The sequence below is a fragment of the Calidris pugnax genome, unplaced genomic scaffold (assembly GCF_001431845.1).
Source record: "Calidris pugnax isolate Ruff unplaced genomic scaffold, ASM143184v1 scaffold124, whole genome shotgun sequence".
NCBI classification, from domain to species: Eukaryota; Metazoa; Chordata; class Aves; order Charadriiformes; family Scolopacidae; genus Calidris; species Calidris pugnax.
In genome coordinates, this window is record NW_015090914.1 from 2,197,139 (window position 1) to 2,219,199 (window position 22,061).

The 22,061-nt window shown below is 43.7% G+C and overlaps 1 protein-coding gene across 1 annotated transcript in view; it reads right to left on the reverse strand.

Annotated features, from left to right (window-relative positions):
- Positions 1-503: 503 nt before the first annotated feature.
- TBX20 (T-box 20) overlaps positions 504-22,061 on the reverse strand; it is a 42,379-nt gene continuing 20,821 nt past the window's right edge. The window contains exons 6-9 of the mRNA XM_014949488.1: positions 21,414-21,490; positions 8,795-8,904; positions 2,210-3,776; positions 504-2,123 (exon numbers count right to left, since the gene is read on the reverse strand). Coding sequence (XP_014804974.1) covers positions 3,436-3,776; positions 8,795-8,904; positions 21,414-21,490 — 528 coding nt within the window. The 3' untranslated portion in view covers positions 504-2,123; positions 2,210-3,435. The remainder of the gene's footprint in view (positions 2,124-2,209; positions 3,777-8,794; positions 8,905-21,413; positions 21,491-22,061) is intronic.

Here is a 22,061-nt window from a genome sequence, read left to right on the forward strand (position 1 = left end):
CTCCCTCCCGTGCTGCCCCTTGCCCACAGTGAGAAGGACGGGGAGAAGAAACCTCGGAAGGTGTCAAGATGCCTTCACTGGGTGTCCTGGGGTCTCTGTGACTTTAGTCCCCCCAACCTCAACTCTACACAGCAGGTTTTGGAGGTGGGATTTGTGAGGGCAAAAAGGAGGTGAGAACCTGACATACCTATTGGTCTTCTCCTTAGTGGAGGCTCTCACAAGCTGCCTTCATTCCTTGTCTTGGGTTCTGCCCATGATTCTGTGTTAGTGGGGAACCCAGTGGGTTTCTGGTGCAAAGAAATTAAACCATGGGAGAGCAGCGTGTGCCGGAGAGCAGGGCAGGGAGGGATGAGCACGCTGAGAGAGACCTGACCCGGCTGGAAAAATCAAGCTGTGCATTTTGACAGATAGCTCTGCATCACCTACAATATGAAACTCAACACGGAGAATTTGGATGAGGATTTGGCCTCATGGTTTTATGCGGGGACAGTTCTGCTGACACATTTTTTTTTTTCAGATATGAGTCACATTTTATTCATAGTGAAAAGCACTTATCTTCCATTTAATTTTTTTTTTGTAAATGATGCTGTCAAAATCCAGTTTCATTCTCCAGGAAGAGCCTGGAGAATTTTCTCTGAAACAGTAGCAGGGGTGTTTCTCCATGCCAAATATTGGTGTTTTCTGAACAGAGGCTGGGACGGGGCTAAAGAAAATGTGCAGTTTAGTTCCCTGAATTTGCTTCCCAAAGGAAGGACAGGTCACTCTATGGGCAGGTTTTATGTGACTTGCAAAGTGTGCCTGAATCAGCCTACCTGTTCCAAACTTTTCTGCAGTCAGGTAAAAGCCACCTACTTCCTTAACCATTTCCTGATGGAAGTATCAGCGTTAAAGCTACCAGCTTGAATTCTGAGCCCAACCATATCCCCTGCAGCCCCAAATAAGTTCATGGAGCTGCCGAAGTAAACAGATAAAAGAAACAGAATTTCCCCACAGGCCTTAGTGCATCACAGTCATCGCAGGGCCTTCAGCCAAGCAACTGAAGGAGAAGATGTAAAATTTTCTTCCAAATCTCCCCAAAAATTCTCATTTCTGTGTAACCCTATACGTACTTGAAGAGTTGTGTTGTCGTGGGGCCGGTTATCATCTCATTTTCTGAAAAATAGGGGGTTTCTATCAAAATGGATCAGAGAGTAGACACAACCTTGCAACATGCACTTTTCAGGTGGATCTGGTAGCCTGGAGCAAAATCTAACACTTGGATGCACCAAGCCAAATTCGGGGTCTGATACTAAGCCATCTAAACACTGCTGAACTTGGCTTATTACATTCACTTACAGAACACCTTGCGGTAGCTCTGAACCCAAAAACTATAAATAAAAGTTTGTTTTAATTCGTATCCAGAGCAGAGAAGTTGCAAATTGCCTCAGGTAATCTTGTTTTTTTTTATCAGCAGGTCCAACAGTAAGTCAAGGGAAATTAGGAGGATGACACCGCAGATTGTTGGGGTGATTGAAATGGCCAGTTTGACAAGATTTTAAATTCATCTACTGGGAAAAACACAAAGATAACCCTTATCTGTAGGATGCAAATAACTGGCCTACAGTAGGAACTGGGAAAAGCCTGGAAGGTTGTCCTGGGGTGTTGCCAGGTGTGATGGGGCGCGTAAGACGAGGCAACAGGACAAAGAAGGCGCATGACTTGCCTTGCACTTCCTGGAGATGGGAGGCAGGGGACTGGGTGTTCTGCACTCCACTTCTTACCAGATGATGCCAACACTAACTGGCCAAAAGTAAAGGAGAATAGTGCCCAAAAAAAAGTCTGTTTTCCATTCTACGTTCCAGCTCTACACCGATCTTCAACACGTGAGATTGGATCGCTAGCTCTTTTTTATCAGCAGACGTGTTCTCATCTATAGCTGGGATGCAACTCTACACAGGAACTCCGTGCTGACTTCTTTATTTACAGTGAAACCCCGGCCCCCACCGTGCAGAAAGCCAGCATTGTGCTGGGACTCTTTCCAGGACTGCAAAGGATTGATGCTAGCTCTCTGCAGAGAGGGCAATTATACCTCTACAGGTCCTCTGTTGCATCAGACATAGCGTACTAGAAAAGGTGGACAGAACCTCAAACGAGAACCCTAATTACTAACTGAAAAAAAGGCAGGTAGGAATTTAAAAATCTGTTGCGTACTAGAAAAGGTGGACAGAACCTCGAACGAGAACCCTAATTACTAACTGAAAAAAAGGCAGGTAGGAATTTAAAAAAAAAAACACGTGTGACATTCTGCACTGATATTTCCCCAAGGAAACTCCACAATTCTACTGGGACGTGGGAAAAGAGACACTACAACCCTCATTTTCCTGGCCAAAGAGCGTGTATAGTAACAGCCGTGACCAAATGCAAGAAAATTGGAACAAGTAGAAGGACACCCCAAAAGCCACTCATCTTATACCAGTCCATCCATTATAGTTCCATCTAGAGAGTCCATAGACTGATCCAGCCTGAAATTCGGTTAACCTGGTGCACATTTTTCAGCTAGAAACAGGTCTTCAGTGGCAAGCCCAGCAGCAAACAAGCATTGATTAAAAGGTTTGGTATCTTGGGTTTCTAAGTTGAAGTAACGGATTTTCCCAAATCAACGTTTTCCTTCATCATACCTTCATACAGAGTTAAACTGCTCCTCCTAGGATATAGGACAAACTTCTTTTTTTAGACTGAAGGGACAGAATACATCATAACTGCTACAGTCCTGTAACACAGTTCTTTTTTGGAACTGGGTAGTGTTTTGTGAAAGAAACAAAGGAAGAAAGAAAGACTTGTTAATAATTTTCTCTTTGGGATTATAGTAGCAACTAAGAAATACTGCTTTTGGTGAATATAAGCCAGTCTTTTCAAAAGGACAGTGGCCTTCTCCACGTTGTCCCGTTCCCAGCAAAGGTGTGCTGAGTTAGCCTAAAACATGCTCAAAGTTACAGCAGTACATTTTTCTGCTTAGGCGCTCACCAGTCACAAGAGGAGATGACGAGTAAGAATATTTCTGTTTTCAGGATTCTTTTAGCGGATGAAGAAAAAAAAAAAAAAAGAAAGAAAAAAAAAAAAAAAAGACCTGTACACAGCTAATTTCGTACGTCGCTGCACAAACACAATCTCTTTCCGCTAGGTGTAACCAACCTGTGGAACGAGCTGCACGCCACCAAAAATCCTGGGAAGGCTGGGACCCCTTTGGGCTGTGGATCTGTGAGGGGCTCCAAGCTGCCAGCTTCTCCTCTGGCTTCTCCCCCAGCGGAGGAATCCGCATCCGTGACGCGTTTTCTTGGGCTGGTTTTGTCATGAGTTCAGCGCTCTTCCCACAGGCCTTTCGGGAAGGTCCCTCCTCTTTTTTTCAACACCCAACTTGCACGTTTAAAATCTGGCGTTGCCCTCCTCTCGTGTCACTCATACGAAGGGCGTCATCACCGCGGAGGAGTGGCGCAGTCCCTGGATGGCCGCGTACGGACCCTGCTGGAAATAATGGTGGTACCTGGGCATGTGGAAGGAAGGGAAAGTAGGGCCACTACCTTGCATGGAGCTGGCTATAGCAGAGGGTGTCAGAGGCATTCCCAGGCGGCTGTAGGGAGGCAGAGACCCTTGGATGGGATGAGGAATGGGCGTAGCTATGGACGCGGTGCTGGTACCCAGGGCACTCAAAGACTGTGGATGCTGAAAGCCGGGAAAACTGGTGGAGGAGGACACCCAGGAGCTGAGGGACAGATTGTCAGATGTCGTAAAGGCTGACCCTGCAAGCAAAGAGAAAGAATGCCTGAGGTTTGCACTGCAACGCACAAACACCTGGTCAATTAGCAAAAAAGTGGGAAAAAGAGTCTTTCACAGCAAGGCTGATTTGAATGAAAAGTCGATGTTCTTTGCTGTGAGGGTGGTGAGAGCCTGGCCCAGGTTGCCCAGAGAAGCTGTGGCTGCCCCATCCCTGGAGGGGTTCAAGGGCAGGCTGGATGGGGCTTGGAGCAACCTGGGCTGGTGGGAGGTGTCCCTGCCCAGGGCAGGGGGTTGGAACTGGATGATCTTGAAGGTCCCTTCCAACCCAAACCATTCGATGATTCTATGACATTGGGAATGCTTCCCAAATACTACCCTCTCCTTACATGTTTCTTTATATTATTATTTGCCTGTTGCTCTCCTTTATCACTACATCCTAGACATTACATTGGGAATACTTCCCAAAATTGGGGAAGTATTGGGAATGCTTCCCAAATACTCCTCTCTCCTTACATCTTTCTTTATATCATTATTTGCCAGTTGCTCTCCTTTATCACTACATCCTAGACAAATTTCCCTTTTAAGCAGCTGGTTGCAGTGTCTTGAATAATAAAATCAGCTTCGCACATTGGACATTTTTGGTGTTAAACACTGAAGAACCTTGTAATGCTGGACTAAACACTGAGGCTTCTACCCTGACGTGTAATCTTGCTGCATTACATCCCTGTTTTGAAGATGTGTTTGTAGCTTTTTACACCAGATCCTCAGGAGAACTAGTTATTTTTTTCTAAAAATATTCTAAATAATATTCTAATATTATTACCTAATTATTATCTATTATTATCTAATATTCTAATTTTCTAAAAAAATTGTGCAAAAATGCAGAAAAATGTAATTTGAGCTACAAGTTCTCCTTTATTTTTTTTTTTACCCCAGTAAAAGTTGTCAACGCTGCATCTTTTCACTCAACCTGTCTTTTTCCAAAATATAGAACAACAAATTCTAAAATGTCAAAGCATTTGATATTTTCCCACCTCTGTACAGTTCTCTAAGAAACAACACTAATGTGAAATCATAGTAAAAGATGCAGGGGTTTAAGTTAAATGGACACAAATACTAAAAACTTGCTCTCAGGGTAATTATCTACTTTTCATCAAATAGAAGTGCTTTCTTTGGCATTTTTTTAACCTGAAAAGTTCCAAAAATTATTTTCACAAATCTTCCACCTTTTTAAAAACCTTTTTCTCTGAAGATTGCAGAATCACTAAAAAAAAGAGAAATGGTTTCTTTAAGTTAGAATTAATTATTTATTTTGTTTTGATAGTAAAATTCTTGGGAAACAATGAATAATTTTGGGGGGAAATTATACATGGTCATTTTCAAATAATCTGGTGATGACGTTGCCCTTCACCTCTGCAGTTCCTCTATGCACCTGGTCATCATCAGATGTCTGACTTCTAGAAATGGGGAATACAATAAAAACCTAAAAATAAACTCTTCATTTTTATTCCTACTCAAACAATCATTCAACTCATGTCCCTTCTGTGTTTTCCTTCTTGTCCAACTTCGTCCATTGAGAAATTAATTTACTGGCAAGAGTATTTGACAAAATACAATTTCAAACCAGCGTTGCAAAACATTCTGAGACAACAAATTTTACAACAGGTTTAGTTTCTTAAATCTCATTCTGGAAGACAGCTTCATCCAAATAGTGAAAAGAAAGAACACAAAGACATCCATCTGTCAAGGTAAACTTTTTGGAATTGTGTGTACTAACCAAGTGTAGCCACATATGCAAAACAAAACTACAAGCAAACAACAATAGAAAGAAAAAAATGCAAGTAATTATTTTTTAGAAATCATTAATCTCTTCAGGGATATATTCTCATATCAGAGGAGAGATACTCTTGATTAATTCCTCCTCTGCTTAATGAAACAAGTGAAATGGCCCAGTAAGAGGAAAGAGAAGTTGTGTCAATTCTGCAGCAGAAACCAAATTTGAAACCAGATTTGAACCAAATCCTGGCCCTACCACTGAAACGAATCCTAATATCTGGGAAGTTAGGATCCAGAGCCAAACTCTGAGGGTAACACCGTGCCTGCAGAGCAGAGCAGGACCCTCTACAAGTCAGAGGACCCTTGGGCATCACTGCGCTGCGGGGAGAGCGGGATGTGAACCTGGACGTGCCCGGAGGGTTTGCATTTGGCTTCTCTCCAGGTCGCTACTACGAATCCAGGCTGTGGATGCCGGAGCGTGGGCACCCAGGCATTATGCATTAAAGAGTTTTAATTGGATTTGCTTATTTCATAACTGTTAATTCCTCTGGAAATTTCTTGTGATAAATACGCTACCGAAAGGCTGACTACTTCCATCTTTAGATGGCTGAAATCAGCTGCTCTGGTTGGGTGCTGAAGCAATTAGACATAAATGGCAGCAATAGACTTTTCTTTGTTCTACACAGAATAAAATACTTCATTCCTTCTCATGAATGATCACGAAGTGATGAGAGGGATGGAGCACCTCTCCTATGAGGACAGGCTGAGAGAGTTGGGGTTGTTCAGCCTGGAGAAGAGAAGGCTCTGGGGACACCTTATTGCAGCTTTTCAGTACTTAAAGAGGGCTCATAAGAAAGATGGGGACAAACTTTTTAGCAGGTCCTGTTGCGACAGGACAAGGGGTAATGGCTTTAAACTAAAAGAGGGAAGATAGAGGTGAGATATAGGGAAAACATTTTTTACAAAGAGGTTGGTGAAGCACTGGAACATGTTGCCCAGAGAGGTGGTTCATTCCCCATCACTGGAAACATTCAAGCTTGGGTTGGATGGGGGTCTGAGGAACCTGATCTAGTTGAAGATGTCCCTGCTCATTGCCGGGGGTTGGACTAGATGACCTGTAAATGTCCCTTCCAACCCAAACCATTCTATGCATCTTATGAGGAAACCTCCATGAGCCCCTTTCCTCCTCCAGCAGCAATGGTCTCTAATTGCAAGTTATTGCTCCAAAAATTTTCACGGACCACATTTGCCAGCACCAAGGAAACATGGTCAAGTAATTCTGAGGCAGTCAAGGCCTCAGAGAGCTTCTAACACACCAGCCAGCAACATGTCTGTATCTGGCTGCTAGCTCTTTTATCTATGGAAGGACATCCCTCAGTTTTGCATGCAAGGTAATTTTAAAATGCGTCAGAAGAAATGGAAATATCTGTGGAGTTTCAATAAGATCATTATTTCTCCCCAGATATCTTGGAGGACTTTTCCTTATTTAAGGACACCAGACCTAAACAGAGAGTGAAGGCAGTACCAATTACTCATCTGCAAGAGCAGCGTGTTTTACCCTCTGCACATGCCTCTGGTTGCCCAGAACAATCACATCCCATGCTAGCATATGGCTCCCAGATTAGAAAAAAGTTGGTTGCCACAACTCATCATCTTTCTCATCTACTCATTTGCCATATTGCGAGCAAATGCAGAACTGTATCCTATATATTATACGTAAAATTAAGCATAATCAACTATTCTTTCCTCCTACGACACCTTCCTAGTGATTGTCTTGAGAAGAGAAAGGTTTTAGGGGCCAGCTCTCATAAGTGAGGTTCACCTTGTTTGCTTTGTCACTCCCAAAGGAGGACATCGTCCCAGGGAGAAATTTAATTCTTGGAGAGAAGGTGCCTTGCTGCTCTGAGCACTTCTGGCAAGGGAAAATTTAAGTATTCAGCAATAACTGGCCTAGGATCTAAGCTGACGTGAAGCGAGGTAATCCCCCAGAAGTATGTGAGAAGATGGCATCGTACCAGCTGAGGAGTCGCTCCAGAAACTCTGCAATCTAAGGGACTGTTCTTAGAATAGACGTGTGTGAACAAGCCCACCTAATCACGTTTTGATGAAGAGCAACCCATGGTTAAAAATAAGTGTGTTTTCCCCACACAAGTCCAAAGAGCTTAGGACCAGAAATAATGCTCTTATCTTAGCAACGCTGCATGAAGCTAGAGGACAAGAGAAGGGCACTGCCCGTCGGAAGGCAGATAGAACTGCTTTACCTCAAGTGGCTGTTGTCTGTCAGGCAGGTCACCCAGTCAACATGCAAAGTATAACAAGTTTATGCCAGTCAGCCTTCCCATGGGACGGGCCTGAGATCTATTCCCAGTGGCAAATTACGACAGATGCAATTTGTCCAGCGAATATCCCCGCAAAGAACAACTCTATTTTGCTACTACTTTTGAGACTGCTGAAGTAGACAACTTGTCTGTTAACAGCATTTGAGGTGAATTGCCTCAGCAGGAAAAGCACCTTTTAGAGACCCAGAGACGACAATTAAATATCACTTTTCCAGGGAGCTATGGACTTGTCCTCCTGTAGAGGCAAAGCAGGTTAACCTCGGGCTGGTGGAAGATGGTCAGAACCAAGTCTGCTGTTCACAGAAGGCTGGAGGGGCAGCAAATGGCATATCATTTGGGTGGCAGAGCCCTGGAACAGGCTGCCCAGGGAGGTGGTGGAGTCTCTGTCTCTGGAGACATTCCAAACCCACCCGGACATGTTCCTGTGCAACCTGCTCTGGGTGGACCTGCTCTGGCAGGGGGTTGGACTAGATGATCTCCAGAGGTCCCTTCCAACCCCAGATCATTCTGTGATTCTGTGATCTACATGGTCCTTTACAAATGGTGCTGAGCCCCAGCTAGTGACGAAGGGGAGTGTTGGCTTGTTCTCAGCACCATGGTAAAGAAGTTACCTGTTTTTCAGCCATCTCGAAGAACAAGCAAGAGATAGTTCTCTTCTGCTGGCAAGGGCTGTACAGGCATCTCTAGAGCTGCCTCCTGAACTGGCCATGCAGACCAGTGCCACGGGCATATCAGATGTTCAGAAGAGCCATAAGTTAACAAGTATTATTCTTCATTATAGGACTTCAATGGTAGAGAGACACATCAGAGAAATGCTTCAGAGTACCACAGCACTGACTGTGGTCCTCCTTTTCTCAAGCATAACTAGTTTGCTAGCCCCAAAGTTTACTAGCCCCAAAGTTTACTTCATGAGCACGTTTTCCTACCTCTGCTTTGCGTCGCCTGGCTGTCATCTCCGAGATCATCTTCTCCTCCATAGGTTCGAATGGGGGATCGGGCGTAGGAATGCTTTTGGATAAGGCTCTCCACACTTTCTCTGTGAAAAGGAAACAACCTACTGTATCAACGCACCCTAAACAGCCTCCTAGTTCATTAGGTTAAACACGATGAATAGGCTGCCTTTCCCCCCTGTTCAGATGACAGCTTTCTCACACAGACTCTCCAAAATTACTTAATGAAAGGGTTACCTCAAAGCACGTCACTGGACATGCCGAACTTGGCCCATGGTGGTGGTATAGGGCTGATAACCTCTTACCTGTGTGGCACTGCTGCTTTGGCAAAGCAGAGTGAGCTTCCCACTGCATTTTCTGGAGGTGGTTCTGGACAAGGAACACAAGGAACACAAGGAACACAAGACCAGCACTCTTCACAAATCTGGAAACGCAACCTCTGGAGTTGTTTGTGCGGAGCAATCGGTCTGGGTTCAAAGGGACCCTTGTGGTCCAGCTCCATCCGAGCAAGTTTTCACATCACACGTGACCACCTTATCTGGCACTTTCCCTTTTTCCCTGAAATTGGGGGCAAGAGGTAGTTGTGTCCAGAGACAGCTGGGCTCTAACCGTGCTCTCTCAGCATCGCGGCCGAGACCGGTTTGTAGCAGGAAGTCTACAGATACTCCTGATCTCGTGCCACGTCTATTCTGGGAGGTTAAATGTGTCTGCCAGGCCCCCGCCTTGCTGGTGGCACGAAGCACTGAAGTCACCCAAACAATTTTTAGATAGAAGGAAGGCATATCTGCACGATAAGCCATAGCAGTTTGTGAGGAAGATCCAACCTTACACGTTCCCAGCGCGTTTCCATGTAAGTAGGTGGCATTATACCAAGGATGAATACTATCTAGGCACGTTTCCAAAATGGCTTTGACCTTCTGTTCCTGTTTAAGAAATCTAGGTAGCGACAGCTGTTTAGTTCTGCTGCTCGGTGAAGGTTTTGTCTGAATTTACCATTTGGCCATTCATATTTGCTAATGCCCTTCCCTCAGAGAGCATGGTTGTTGCAGAAATTCCAAGGAAAAACATTTTGAAAGTAACATGATAAATCACGATGGCACATGTTTTCCTTTCCTACAGAAAGCCCATTATGGTCATTTTGTCCTTGGTCTATCACTGGCATCATTACTTATGCTAGTCTCCTCAGAAAAAAAAATAAATAAAAAGGGGATCTTATCAAAGTGATTTACTTGTGTCAGGATTGGAAGTGGACTGAAAGCAATGGCAGTTCCTACATAGAGGATGATATAATTGAATTACTGCCTTTTAAGTGATTGAAAACAGTAGGCATATTGGGGCTATCTCAAAGAAGATTTTACAAAGAAAAAGACAGATGGCATTGTTTACATTATGTGCTGAATGCCTCTTGAAACTTTTTTTTTTTTTTCTGAAGCAGAATGTGAAATGCAAAGAATTTTACTTAACCAAGAAGACTCTCTCAGATGAGGACAGAATAATAGAACAATGAATTAGACTGGTGCTGTCGGAGTGATTTAGATGCCAGTCTATAAACATATTCATAACCAAAGAATTGCTAATCTCTAAATGTCTGCAAATAAATGTGATTCAGGTGATCGTCTGCATTGTCTCTATTGACTTTATTTCTAATAAAGGTCTGCTTATAACGACAGATATTACAGCCTGTAATAATATCCTGATGCAACAGAAACAATGCGGGCTCTAGTTTTAGTGCACTGGGCCAAATTCGTCTCTACAACATTGGATCCAATGGCAATTTGGGGATAAACTCACCCCAATAAATTTACATTTGAATTACCTACAGGGATTTAAAGCTAAATCAAATGCCCACAATTATTGCAGACTAAATTCTTTCCAGATGGGCTTATATGCTAGACAGAGAACTCTATTATTCTACATGGTTGTCTTCTTTTAAAGGAAAAAAGAGAGATGACTTCTTAGTGAACCCAAAATCTGCAAAGTTTGAAACCAGGGAACTATGTGGTAGGTTTATTTATTTATTTGTAACGTTGCAGGTAGTGTGCTAAAGGTTTTAGAAGCTTAATCTCATTCATTGGCACAAGGAGGAAAGGCCTTTATGGCAGGGGGAACAGCGTAACGAGGAAACTTGGATCAGGGAAAGCAACTGATTTCGCAAAAGCAGCTCCTTTTGTGCAGCGGGGATTTTGTATTTGAGTCTGTATGTGCTTATCTTGCCTGACCTTGTTGGTGATTTATGCTATAATTAAAACACACCTACTAATTTTTCATTCTAGAGGCTGAGGCTGTGGTTCACATCATGAGCGCAAAGCATTGAGATTCACACCCGAAATTTAGGTACCTGGTCCCCGCAGCCTTCAGGTGGACACTCTTCTCTCCACATACAACACATGCTGCGTACAAACCTCCCAAAAGACCTATGAAATGCAAAAGGCTGAGCAGGAAACCAACTAAGCATGCAAAAGGAAGCAAAGGAAAGTGAGAGGCGGTGTATTTTCTCCACTCAGTCAGCCTATATCTGAGTTATCCCACGAAGAACTGTTTCTTCCACCTGGAGAAACAGAGAGCTGAGGTCTGCACCCAGGTCTCTCCTCTCCTGGACAAGTGACCTCACTACAAATTGAGGGATAACCTTCCCTCCCCTTCTCTTTCGAAGGGAAGAGGTGGTGGCCTCTGCACCACGCTCAAATACTTCACGCTCAGAGGACGCTACCCAGGGGCCAAGTCCTCACAGAGAAGAAAGAGGTTGCAAATCATCTATCTATGGAAACATGTGGAGCTTCCCACGCAGGTTGGAAAGAGGAGCTGAACCTCCTCCACCCTTTAAAGACAGGGGTCTTGCTCCAAAATAGATGTGTAGGAGGAAGCAGAGCTTTAACAACAAGATTTAAGTGCCTGTGAAATCTACTTCAAAATGCAGGAACAAAGCTGATAATCTGGAACATGGGTTCCTGCTTATACCCTTTTGTCAACCAAGGTCAAAAGGACTTAAATCTCAAAATATTCCTGAAAATTCTGTTTATAGATGTGTGAACTGTTCAAGATAGCCAGAATCATAGAAAGGTTAGAGTTGGAAGGATCATCAAGTTCCAACCCCCTGCCCTGGGAAGGGACACCTCCCACCAGACCAGGTTGCTCAAAGCCCCATCCAGCCTGGCCTTGAGCATTCTGCTCTGTAGAGTGGTCCAATAAAATAGATTTTTTTAAGTCCCAAAATATTATAATAATAATGCTACCACTAAAAGGCAAATACATTAATTTAAACCTCTGGTTTTACAGATCTGTGTGCAACATCTTCAGATAATTCAATGTGGTTCAAAGGATTTATGGAAATAATTGGATACATTACCAAATGATAAAGCAATATTTGCCAATTTATGATTGTGATTAATAGAAAAAAATTAAGCAAAGAGTATGGAGGAGTTTTTTTAAAGCTTTCCTTTAGGTTTTTTGAGAGCTGATCCACACTAAACTGGCTGAAGAACAAAATGCCTTCCAGTTGCTCAATGGTCAACTTCTGTACTTCTGTTCCTCAGTTTGTGATCAGACACTTGTTATCTAATTCTTGGACCTAACAATTTTTAACTTTAGATGTATCTTAGAACTCCACAGTTTCTTCTATTAGCAATAAATTAGCAATAAACTTTGTTTTGAGAGATCACAAACTGCCAGCTGGACAAAGGAAAGATGTCTTCTCTCTGTCAAATTCTTCTGTGTGGTCTACCAACTATTTTCAGTCTTGCAGATTGCTCTTCAACTCGCAGATATCTTGTAAATACCCAGAGGAGGGGGGAAAACGCACGCAGAGGCATAATATATTACTATGATTAAGCTGTGCTGTGTGTACAACTGGATAATAAAAGCAGATGACAGGCTGGAGGAAAGCACGTCAGGGGCTGGAGCTGTTGGAGGAAAAGACGAAGGAACCGTGTGCCAAATGGAGAGGAAAAAATAAGCTTGTACTGGCTAGCACACCCAGAGAGAAGATGCTGAGGCAGGACAAAGGTGAGGAGAGGGAGCAAGGGAAAGGAGCTCAGGCTGTGCCCAACGATCTGCACCCTGACAGAAGAACACCCTCAGCCCAGCCCTGTCAATAAAACCTCGGCTTATTCTGAAGGAAGAGCTTCTCCGCTTTGTGCAAGAAATAAAACAGGGGGTTTTGAACCAGGAATGGAAGGGAATGAAGGGTTAGGAGAACTTATCAATGAGCAAGAGCTGCACAGGGAACATCTTGCCGTTCTGCAGGTTTTAACCTCTTGACTCAACATTTCACTCTTGTCCCTGGTGGTGGCCGGTTCCGAAACTAAATTTCCACCTGGGGATGGTTTCTGCCTTGCAGCGACAAGCTAAGCCTTCCTCCTCTTTCAGTTAAGAGTGCCCCTGTAGGTACAGAGCAGTCTCAGAGGACCACAGGTAGATAGGAGAACCCTGCTGTAGCTGACAAATGCTTCACTAGCACTTCTCAGACCAAACCCGAGATCTTGCCACGGGTATGAGCTGGGAGATGGTAGAAAACAGAGTGGACTTGGGAAGCTGTGGAGGAGTGAGGCCCTGCGTGTGGATGCTCACTTCCCTTCACTGTCGACCCGGATTACAGAAATTCTCTTGGGAGATGGTAAAGTCCCAGATTACCCTGAGCAGAATCTTTAATCAAGATGAAAGAGCGGCGCTTCTTTGTAGGTGGAAGCAGGCCTCTCTTTGATGCTTCTTGGTGTCATTTTTTTTTTCTACTCCTTTTGCTGTTACTGCGCTTCAGCTGTGCATTCACAGCAGCCTGGTGACCACCATGGCCCTGGCTCTGAAGTGCAGGACCAGGAGACCTGCTGATATGGAAGAGGGCTCACCGTGGCCACAGCTGGTGAACGCACTTGGAGCTATGGATTTTCCTGAATTTGGCAGAGAGCACACTCAGGGGATGGAGACAGGAAGCCTACCTTCTCCCTTTGGGATGAGGAGGCTTGAGGCTGTGTTGGAAGAGGTCCAGCAGAGGGCCAGGAAGATGCTCAGAGGGCTGGAGCACCTCTGCTGTGAGGACAGGCTGAGAGAGCTGGGGTTGTTCAGCCTGGAGAAGAGAAGGCTCCGGGGAGACCTTATAACGGCCTTCCAGTACCTGAAGGGGCTACAGGAGAGATGGGGAGGGACTCTTGATCAGGGAGTGGAGCCATAGGACGAGGGGTAATGGTTTTAAACTGAAAGAGGGAAGATTTAGATTAGATTAGATACCAGAAAGAAATTATTTCCTATGAGGGTGGTGAGAGCCTGGCCCAGGTTGCCCAGAGAAGCTGTGGCTGCCCCATCCCTGGAGGGGATGAAGACCAGGCTGGATGGGGCTTTGAGCAACCTGGTCTGGTGGGAGGTGTCCCTGCCCAGGGCAGGGGGTTGGAACTGGATGATCTTGAAGGTCCCTTCCAACTCAAACCATTCTATGATTCTATTTGGTTTGGGCAGCAGATGTTAGAAAAGCTAATCCAGAACCAGCCTGTTGGAGCCAGGCCTTGGGTAGTATCCATCTTAGATCCATACCATGGCTCCAAAGAGGATGGAGTTGACGTAACAGGCAGCCACCCATTGCACTGGGAGCCAGGTTTGACCTCCTTTGAAGACAAGGTGCAGAAGCCAGACCGCGGTGAGGAAGAGCAGGTGGCAGGAGCCAGCCAGCCTCAACCCATATCCTCTGCAGAAGTTACTGCCTCAGGAATGGCTACAAGAAGTATGAATTTCTGAGCAGAGTCGAGCAACCCTCTTAATGTTTTCTCTTTTTGCCTTTACTACCCAAGTGCTAGGTAAGCCAAAAGGTAAGGAAATCCTCAGAATCCATTCCCTGATCCTGCTGTCATGGGGTTTGTTTTTTCTTTTGTTGTGTTTTTTTTCTTTTCTTTTCAAGAAAAAGATAATGTTAATTAAAAAAAAAAATCACTGAAAGAAAATAAAAAAAAAGACAAACCCCTGACAAGCATGTTTTGCTTGGCCATTCAGTCCAACACAAAGAAAAATACAGAACAGGATATAAAGTGTATGAATTATCAGTTTGCAGCCTGAATGACTTCTTTAGTTCTGCAGTTTCAAAGGTTTCCTTTTTTTGTAGCTGCCAGTTAGTATGTTTGGAAGAAAGCCCAGATAACAGAAGACATCAGAAGTGAGGTGAGGTGGAGACAGATGGAATAAATGGGCTGAGAAGGCACAAAAATAAACTTGTCGGAAGTCGCACTGTAGTAGAACTTTTTTTTTTTTTTTTAAGGGAAAAGATGACTAATTTGTCCAAGACACAAGTGCTAAAAACAAGTCTGTAAAATAAACAAAGCAAAAAAAAAAAAAACCAAAACCCAAAACAAACCTAAACCAAAAAACCCAGCACAGCAGGAGGAACAAATACATTTCCATAAGAGCAGCTATGAGCCAACAACAAACCCTGTCAGAACCACTATTCAGATATCACTCAGCCTTCACGTTCCTCTGGCTTCCAGTTGCTATTTTACACAAGCACAAACATACAGACATATTAATTTCCTACATCTGGCTGCTCATATACTGGTAGATGAACGTTACAGGCTGACCCGAGAAACCTAATTCAGCTCTGACACGGTACGGACCAAACCCTCGACCAGAACAAAGTAGCTCCATCCCACTGAGCTGAACCACTTCCAACTGGGAAAGAACAAACCAGGGCCCATCAAACTTACGTAAGCTGAAGTTTAATTTGGCCCAAAAGCTAATACAGAAGCCACCAAGCGCTTTCACACACAGTCAAAACTGTTGGGCAAGCGCTGAATAAATGTGATACTCCAAGAATACGTGCAATTAAAAGAAAGAAGTGAAACAGGAATTAAATGATGAAAAAATCTACATTTCAATGATCGCAGGAGACAGAACAAGGGTATCTCCAATGGTGCCCTCACAGAAAAGATCTGGCTACTGATGGCAATTCTGGAAGAGCTATAATACGCACGGAGGTGACATGGGCTGGCTGAAGCCACACCATGGGGAAAGTAATGACACTTTTGAAGAGGGAGCATGAAATTATTAAATATACCCACCCTGCTTCTCTCAACTGCAAATAAAAATAAGAAAATCAGTTTTTTTACAGGGAAAGAAAAAAGGAGTGGGAGAGGGGAAAAAGGGGGGAAAAGGGAAAAAAGGGAAAAAAGGGAAAAAAGGGAAAAAAGGGAAAAAAAGGGGAAAAAAAGGGAAAAAAGGGAAAAAAGGGAAAAAAGGGAAAAAAAGGGAAAAAAGGGAAAAAAGGGGAAAAAGGGAAAAAAGGGAAAAGGGGAAAAAAAGGGGGAAAAGGAAAAAAGGAAAAAAGGGGAAAAGGGAAAAAGGGAAAGAGAAAATAACATTTCTCTGACTCGGAAGAAAGCACACACTTGCAAATATATGTCAAATCTTTTTCTCTGAATCTTTTTTTTTCCTCAAATATAGTGACACACTTAACTCTAACCCAGCCAATCCCGCAGAAATCCTCTCCATCCAGTGACAGCAACCAGTGACTGGCAGGCAGAGTATGAGAGGTGGGAACAGAGCAGGGCTGTGAAGCTGGGATGGGGGGAAATCCCTGGAAAACTTCTTATGGGGTGGAAACCAGGTGTCTGATCTGGCATCATCCTTTCTCCTCATACACACACTACACCTGCACGAGGAGATTGGAAAACACTAGCAAAATGAGGCATTTTTATACAGTAAAAATGTACAAACGCAAAATTCATTAAAAAAAAAAAAAAAATTAAAAAATGCACAAGTAAAAAGATAGGTAACAGAACACCTAAGTGGAAAATGCGCCAGGGTACAGGTGCTTAAAAGCTTGTGAACTGAAGAGATTTTGGCTGGCATGGAGGGTTTTCTGCTGGTGAAAAGGAACAGTGGCCTGGCTATCCGTAGGCAGAGTTGGAGGGACCAGATTTGAAGGGAGTGCTTCAGCTGTCTAAATGTAGGCAGGTAGTGCTTTCTAGATGTCTTCAGACATCCAAACCTTCTGCGGCAGAAGGGATGATACAGAAAATATCGACTGTCCACCTACCCCTCTGGAGCAGCAGCTGGAGGCTGGAGTAACCTGACCACATCTGGAATGGCACCAGATACCAAGTGTTTAGGCACTGGAGTCCCTGGTGTTTCTCCCTAAACTCAGGACTTAGCTTCTTCTCCCAGCCTAAACATCAAAAGTGATCTCCCATGACTGGTCACCAACACTCACAGACTGAGAACTGACTGAGGATAAAAGATCAGCTGGCTGGTTTGACTTGTTAGAGGAGAGCTGTGACAAAGCTATGGACATTGGAGTAGGTCACAGAGACAATATGCTTCTGGATGTTGAGAGCATGCTTTCCAGAGTCAAGGAAGTTCTGCTAGACCAACAGTAAGAAGTGGGAACGGGGAAGAAGGCAGCTCTGTGGGGTGGGCAGGGAAGGGATGGAAGAAGAGGACTGCTGTGGACAGCACATCATCACACACATGGCTTTGCTACTACAACAGGGCAGTGCCCTTATCCAGGTCTTGGCATCCATTTCGCTTACAGCCTTCTAAGCTCATACAATGTATTTCCACATCTCAGACCTGAAGTTCCTTGGGGGGAAATTCAGAATCTGATTCCCATGCAAATCCAGCCGGGATGCTGAGGGGCAGCTCTCTTTCTTACTTCCCCCATCCTCCAATCCTTTCTTTTTCTGACTAAGAATTTCTTGGTTGTGCAGCCACACTTTGCCCTTACCCAAGATATTGCCTCTTGAAGTATGTATCTACCTCCCAGAAGCATTATTGGACTCGTGCAGGCTGGTATACTCCCTCACTTCTCTCTAACAGTTGCAAGTTCACCCCCCCAACTTGCCTATCACATCATGGATCAAACAGACAAGCAACGTTCAGATGGTGATTATGATCTGTCAGCTCTTGTTCCATTATTATTTTATAATTCAGTAGTTTTGTTCACTCACGCTCTTGAAATAATCCCCCTTCTCATTGGATTATTTGCATGATATTTAATTGTGATGGTTTTATTTATTTACCTATTTGTTTTTAAAAGGCTGGTCCTTCATAACAGCTCAAAAGATAAATTCAGGCTCAGGATAAAAACATTGTGTTGGGTTCTGATTTTGCACCCTTCATGTCTTTGGCAGTTTTTTCTTAAGCAGGAGCATAAAGATGCTCCCTTAAAGCCTATCTCCAGAGTGGACCGCTCATAAAACCAGCTTTAGTCTTTCTCACAAGGGTTACCATTAAAAAAGACCATGTTCATCCACATTACTGCATTTGGCATCCGATAGTCAACGCCACGGTATGTTAAGCTCCACATTCTGACAATTGCTGCTAAATGTTCAGTTTTTCAATCACAACCACTGTGGGAGCCTTTTTATAATAGAGGAAATGTAAATACCGCATGAAAAAGATCAAAAGGTGAATCGGCAACTTATCTCAATCACAGGAGCCCCAGATAAAGTCTGCCCCATTACCATAAATAGATTACCACAAGTAATGTATGGGAAGAGCTGGTTGGGGAAGGCATCTCACATCCAACCGAAAATTTGGTATATACCAAACTCACCAAAGATTTTTTTTCCAGTGGTTAAAAGCCTTGCACATATAGCTATGAGTATAAAGAAACCATTGTAAGGTATTTAGGCAGGAACAAAAGAAAATACAGACACTTCAATAGCTTTGCTGTTGTCCACCTCCTCTAACATTTTGCAAATTTCACCACCTTTACATATAGTATTTCAACTCCAACACGTATAACGTAAACAGGCTTAATTCTAAAGGCATTTATTTGCAGCTTGAATCTCCTACACGGGGATCGTAAATCTAGAATGGGAAACCTGAAATCGTTAAAGTCACATATTTATAAAATCATATTCAATTAGGTTAAAAAAGTGCAATTTCTGTCATCATGTCATAAAAAGATGTGTTTTTCTCTCAGATCTACTATAAAGAAAAGCTCCCTATATTGTTACAGATAGAGGCTGTTTTCAATCAGTTACAAGGAGCAATCCAATTACTGGATGGTTTAGTGCAGTAACTGACTCCAGACTAATTTAATTTCTTTAGGTCTCTGAAGATCAATTGATCTGATTTGTTTCCCTCCCCAAAGGCTGTTTAGGAAAAAGCAGGCTTAAATACCTGGAAATGAAATACAAAGCTCTGTACACTTTCACGCTACTTAGGTCATTCGGAAAAGCTGGAACTCGCGATAAATGAGTGCTCTCTTGGCCCTAACATCACAGGATGCTTTACAGGAGACCATTAGGACAACGGCCCGGCGCTGCCAGATTAGGGATGCACGTGCTCCACACCAGCCTGCTTAGGAAACAGCTCACGGAAGGTATTTTAAATAACTCTTCAATTTTCAAGAGCTGTGCAAACGTGCATTTGGCCTGCATGGTCTCTTCCATGTAAAGAATATACGTAAATACATGTATTTATTTTTTTTTTTCCTCAGACAATGATCTTAAGTAAATAACTAAGTTTCCCCCTAAAATGAGTGAGACTCATGCTCTACTATTCAACCTATCACCCATGTCCTGTAATGCCTGTCGCCATCGACATCGGGCAAGAAATTCTCCCTGCTCTCATACCTCACTTTCCCATTTCTCGTGCTTGGTATTAGATTTCTGTAAGCAATTTTGCTGGCACTAAGATGAAATCTATAGAACCAGTGGGCACTTAGAGAACGCCATTCTCACCTGCCTGAATATTTCAACGTTGGAACTGAATAAAACCCTTGGTATTTCTGGGCCGTATCTGGTAACTTGGGAAATCCTCCAACAGTCTCCTAGCAGTCCTCTTGTGTGTTACATTTTTCCTACCTCATTGCCTGATGTGTTGTACAGCAAGCCTTATTTTTGTAAATATTATTGTTCCCTGATCAGGGCTAAAATCTCCCATTTCAGTCTAAGCAAGACCTGACCCAAACTCGGGCTCTCAAATCCAGAGTTTTAATGTCGTTTCAATACTCTCCACGTTCTGTTTCTTGTATTTATTGTAGGCTTCACACTTGGCTCCCTTATCTCTCGTGGCAGCACTCGTGCCTGGGCTGAGCTGCCTCTCTCAGCCTCTGTTCTTAACACTTATCAATAAGCAAAAGGGCACTGCAGTTTGTGCTCGGCGTTTCTGACTCCACGCCATGTGCTGTTATAATAAGATGTCCTCTGGAAAAAATTCCCTTCCTATCCTGCCCCACGACAGTTGGTTCATCTGAGCAGAGGTAACTCAGTTTTTCTCCCAGCTTATCTCTTCAGGCTCTCTCAGCCCTTGCAGAGCTGTGTCATTAGATACCGCCTGTTTGTAAAACGAGGGACCTGAAATGTGAAAAATCAAAGCCTCTTCTCTTCCTACAGGGCATTTATTGACTATTTATTGCATACAAACCTGAGCTTTAGATGTTGTTTACCTTAATACTTCGTCAATACAGCAGGCTGCGCTATATTAGTTAAATCTACTTTGGTTTTTTTACCCGTTTTCAACTAAGACTTTCACTTAGGAACCCATTTTTTAACAACTTTGCAAATGCGCGCTGCAGCCTACAAGCTTGCTTCCCAAATTACTGTTCTTTTGCCCAATTACTCAACGGATCACTAATGGCCGAGTCACTAATAAAGTATAAAATATACCGCTATTTCCCAGCCATGTACCTGCTGAGCCTGATAGATTTCTGGAGTGCTGTAAAGCCTTTCTCTGGCTGTACGAATACGACTTTATTGAGCAGTTTGTCCCCTGTGAAAGCTGATGCACAGATACATCTGGATAACCCCAAGTAGGAGCCTAGAGGGTTTTGGCCTCTCCAAACTTTCTTTCATGACTGTGTGCTCACAGGAAAATTTGGATGTGCTATATCCATCTCCATCGAGTCCTCTTCCAGCCTAAAGGACGCAGGCAGCTTAATTTGCTTCGTTCGCCAAACTATTTGACACAATATCATTAAAATGTGACGTGCTGGAGGGCTACCAAGAGATTGAAGTTGATTTCCTACTCAACTGTGGGTTAATGCTTCTGTCCCTATGGCAGCAGTTGCTTATAATGAGCTGTACACACACAGAACTCAGCAGTTCCCAGATAAAGCTTTCCCCTGATGCAGCCTGCAGTACAATTTTGGTGAAACAAAAATGGCATCTTTGTCATCGGAGTGGGAGTTATGGGATTCATCCTGATGGCAATAATTGCTGACTTCAGTGTCTGGGACTGCTGAAGTGTATTTTGGGAAGCTCCCCTCTCTCTTTTCCACTGTGCGGAGCAGCGGGGAGCTATAAAGATGTTTTTCACAGGACCACTGCCCTTGTTTCCCAGTGACCCAATTCACAACCCTCGATAGGATTAAATGGCATGATAAGAAAAAAACTTTTCATTCTGAAGTTGTAAAACTGACCTTCTCCCCGCTTCAAGAAGCCCCCTCAAGACGATGAATATATCAACCCCAACTGGAACAGATGTCAAAACTCAAACCAGCTCTTTTTTCATAAAGTTTATGAGTATTTTTAAAGGAGATGAAGGAGGCTTACTCCATGCAACAAGATAACATTAAAATGCATAGCTTCTCAGGAGTTGAAAGGATGCTTTTCCTACAAACTCTCTCTTGTCTTTATCTTATCTGCATGGAAAGTAAACAGAATGTCCCCATTACCTCTCGATATCAGTGAGTCTGGAAGAGTCCCGGAATCCTTTAGCAAAAGGGTTGCTGTCAATTTTCAACTTGGTTATCTGGAAACACAGAAAAGAGCAACGCAACATGAATACAGCGTTGGGGTGCTGCAGCCTGCAAAGTGTTAACCAATCCATCCTCCTGACTTCACTGCTAATTTTATCCCTGCTCCTGCGTGTGTGTGTGTGTGTATGTGTGTGTGTGCACGCTACTTTTGATACGCCACAAAGCTGGGGAGGCAAACCAGGGTGTATTATAGGGTGTGTTATGCCGATGGCAATGGAAAGACCAAAGGCTTAGCCTTCATGTTACCCAGAGCAGGAACAACCCACCCACGTACAACCTTAACTGCTTCCAAACACTTTAACAGCATGACTCGGGTTGTCTTTTTCCCTGAGCAGTGCACAGCACCCTGCTAACATCAGAACCTCGTTGGTGGAGCTGCACATCAGCTAGTGTGAGCCCAAGCTATGAGCCGCTGCCTACAGACCTGAAGACCTTGCTCGAGTTCAGCCCAACCTCACTGGGATGCAAATTACTCAGCCAGACCTACCAGCCATCACACAGGGGCAATTTAACTGGTTCTGCATGGAAAGAGGCTGAGGAAGGGAAGGAAGGAGGGAAAACGTG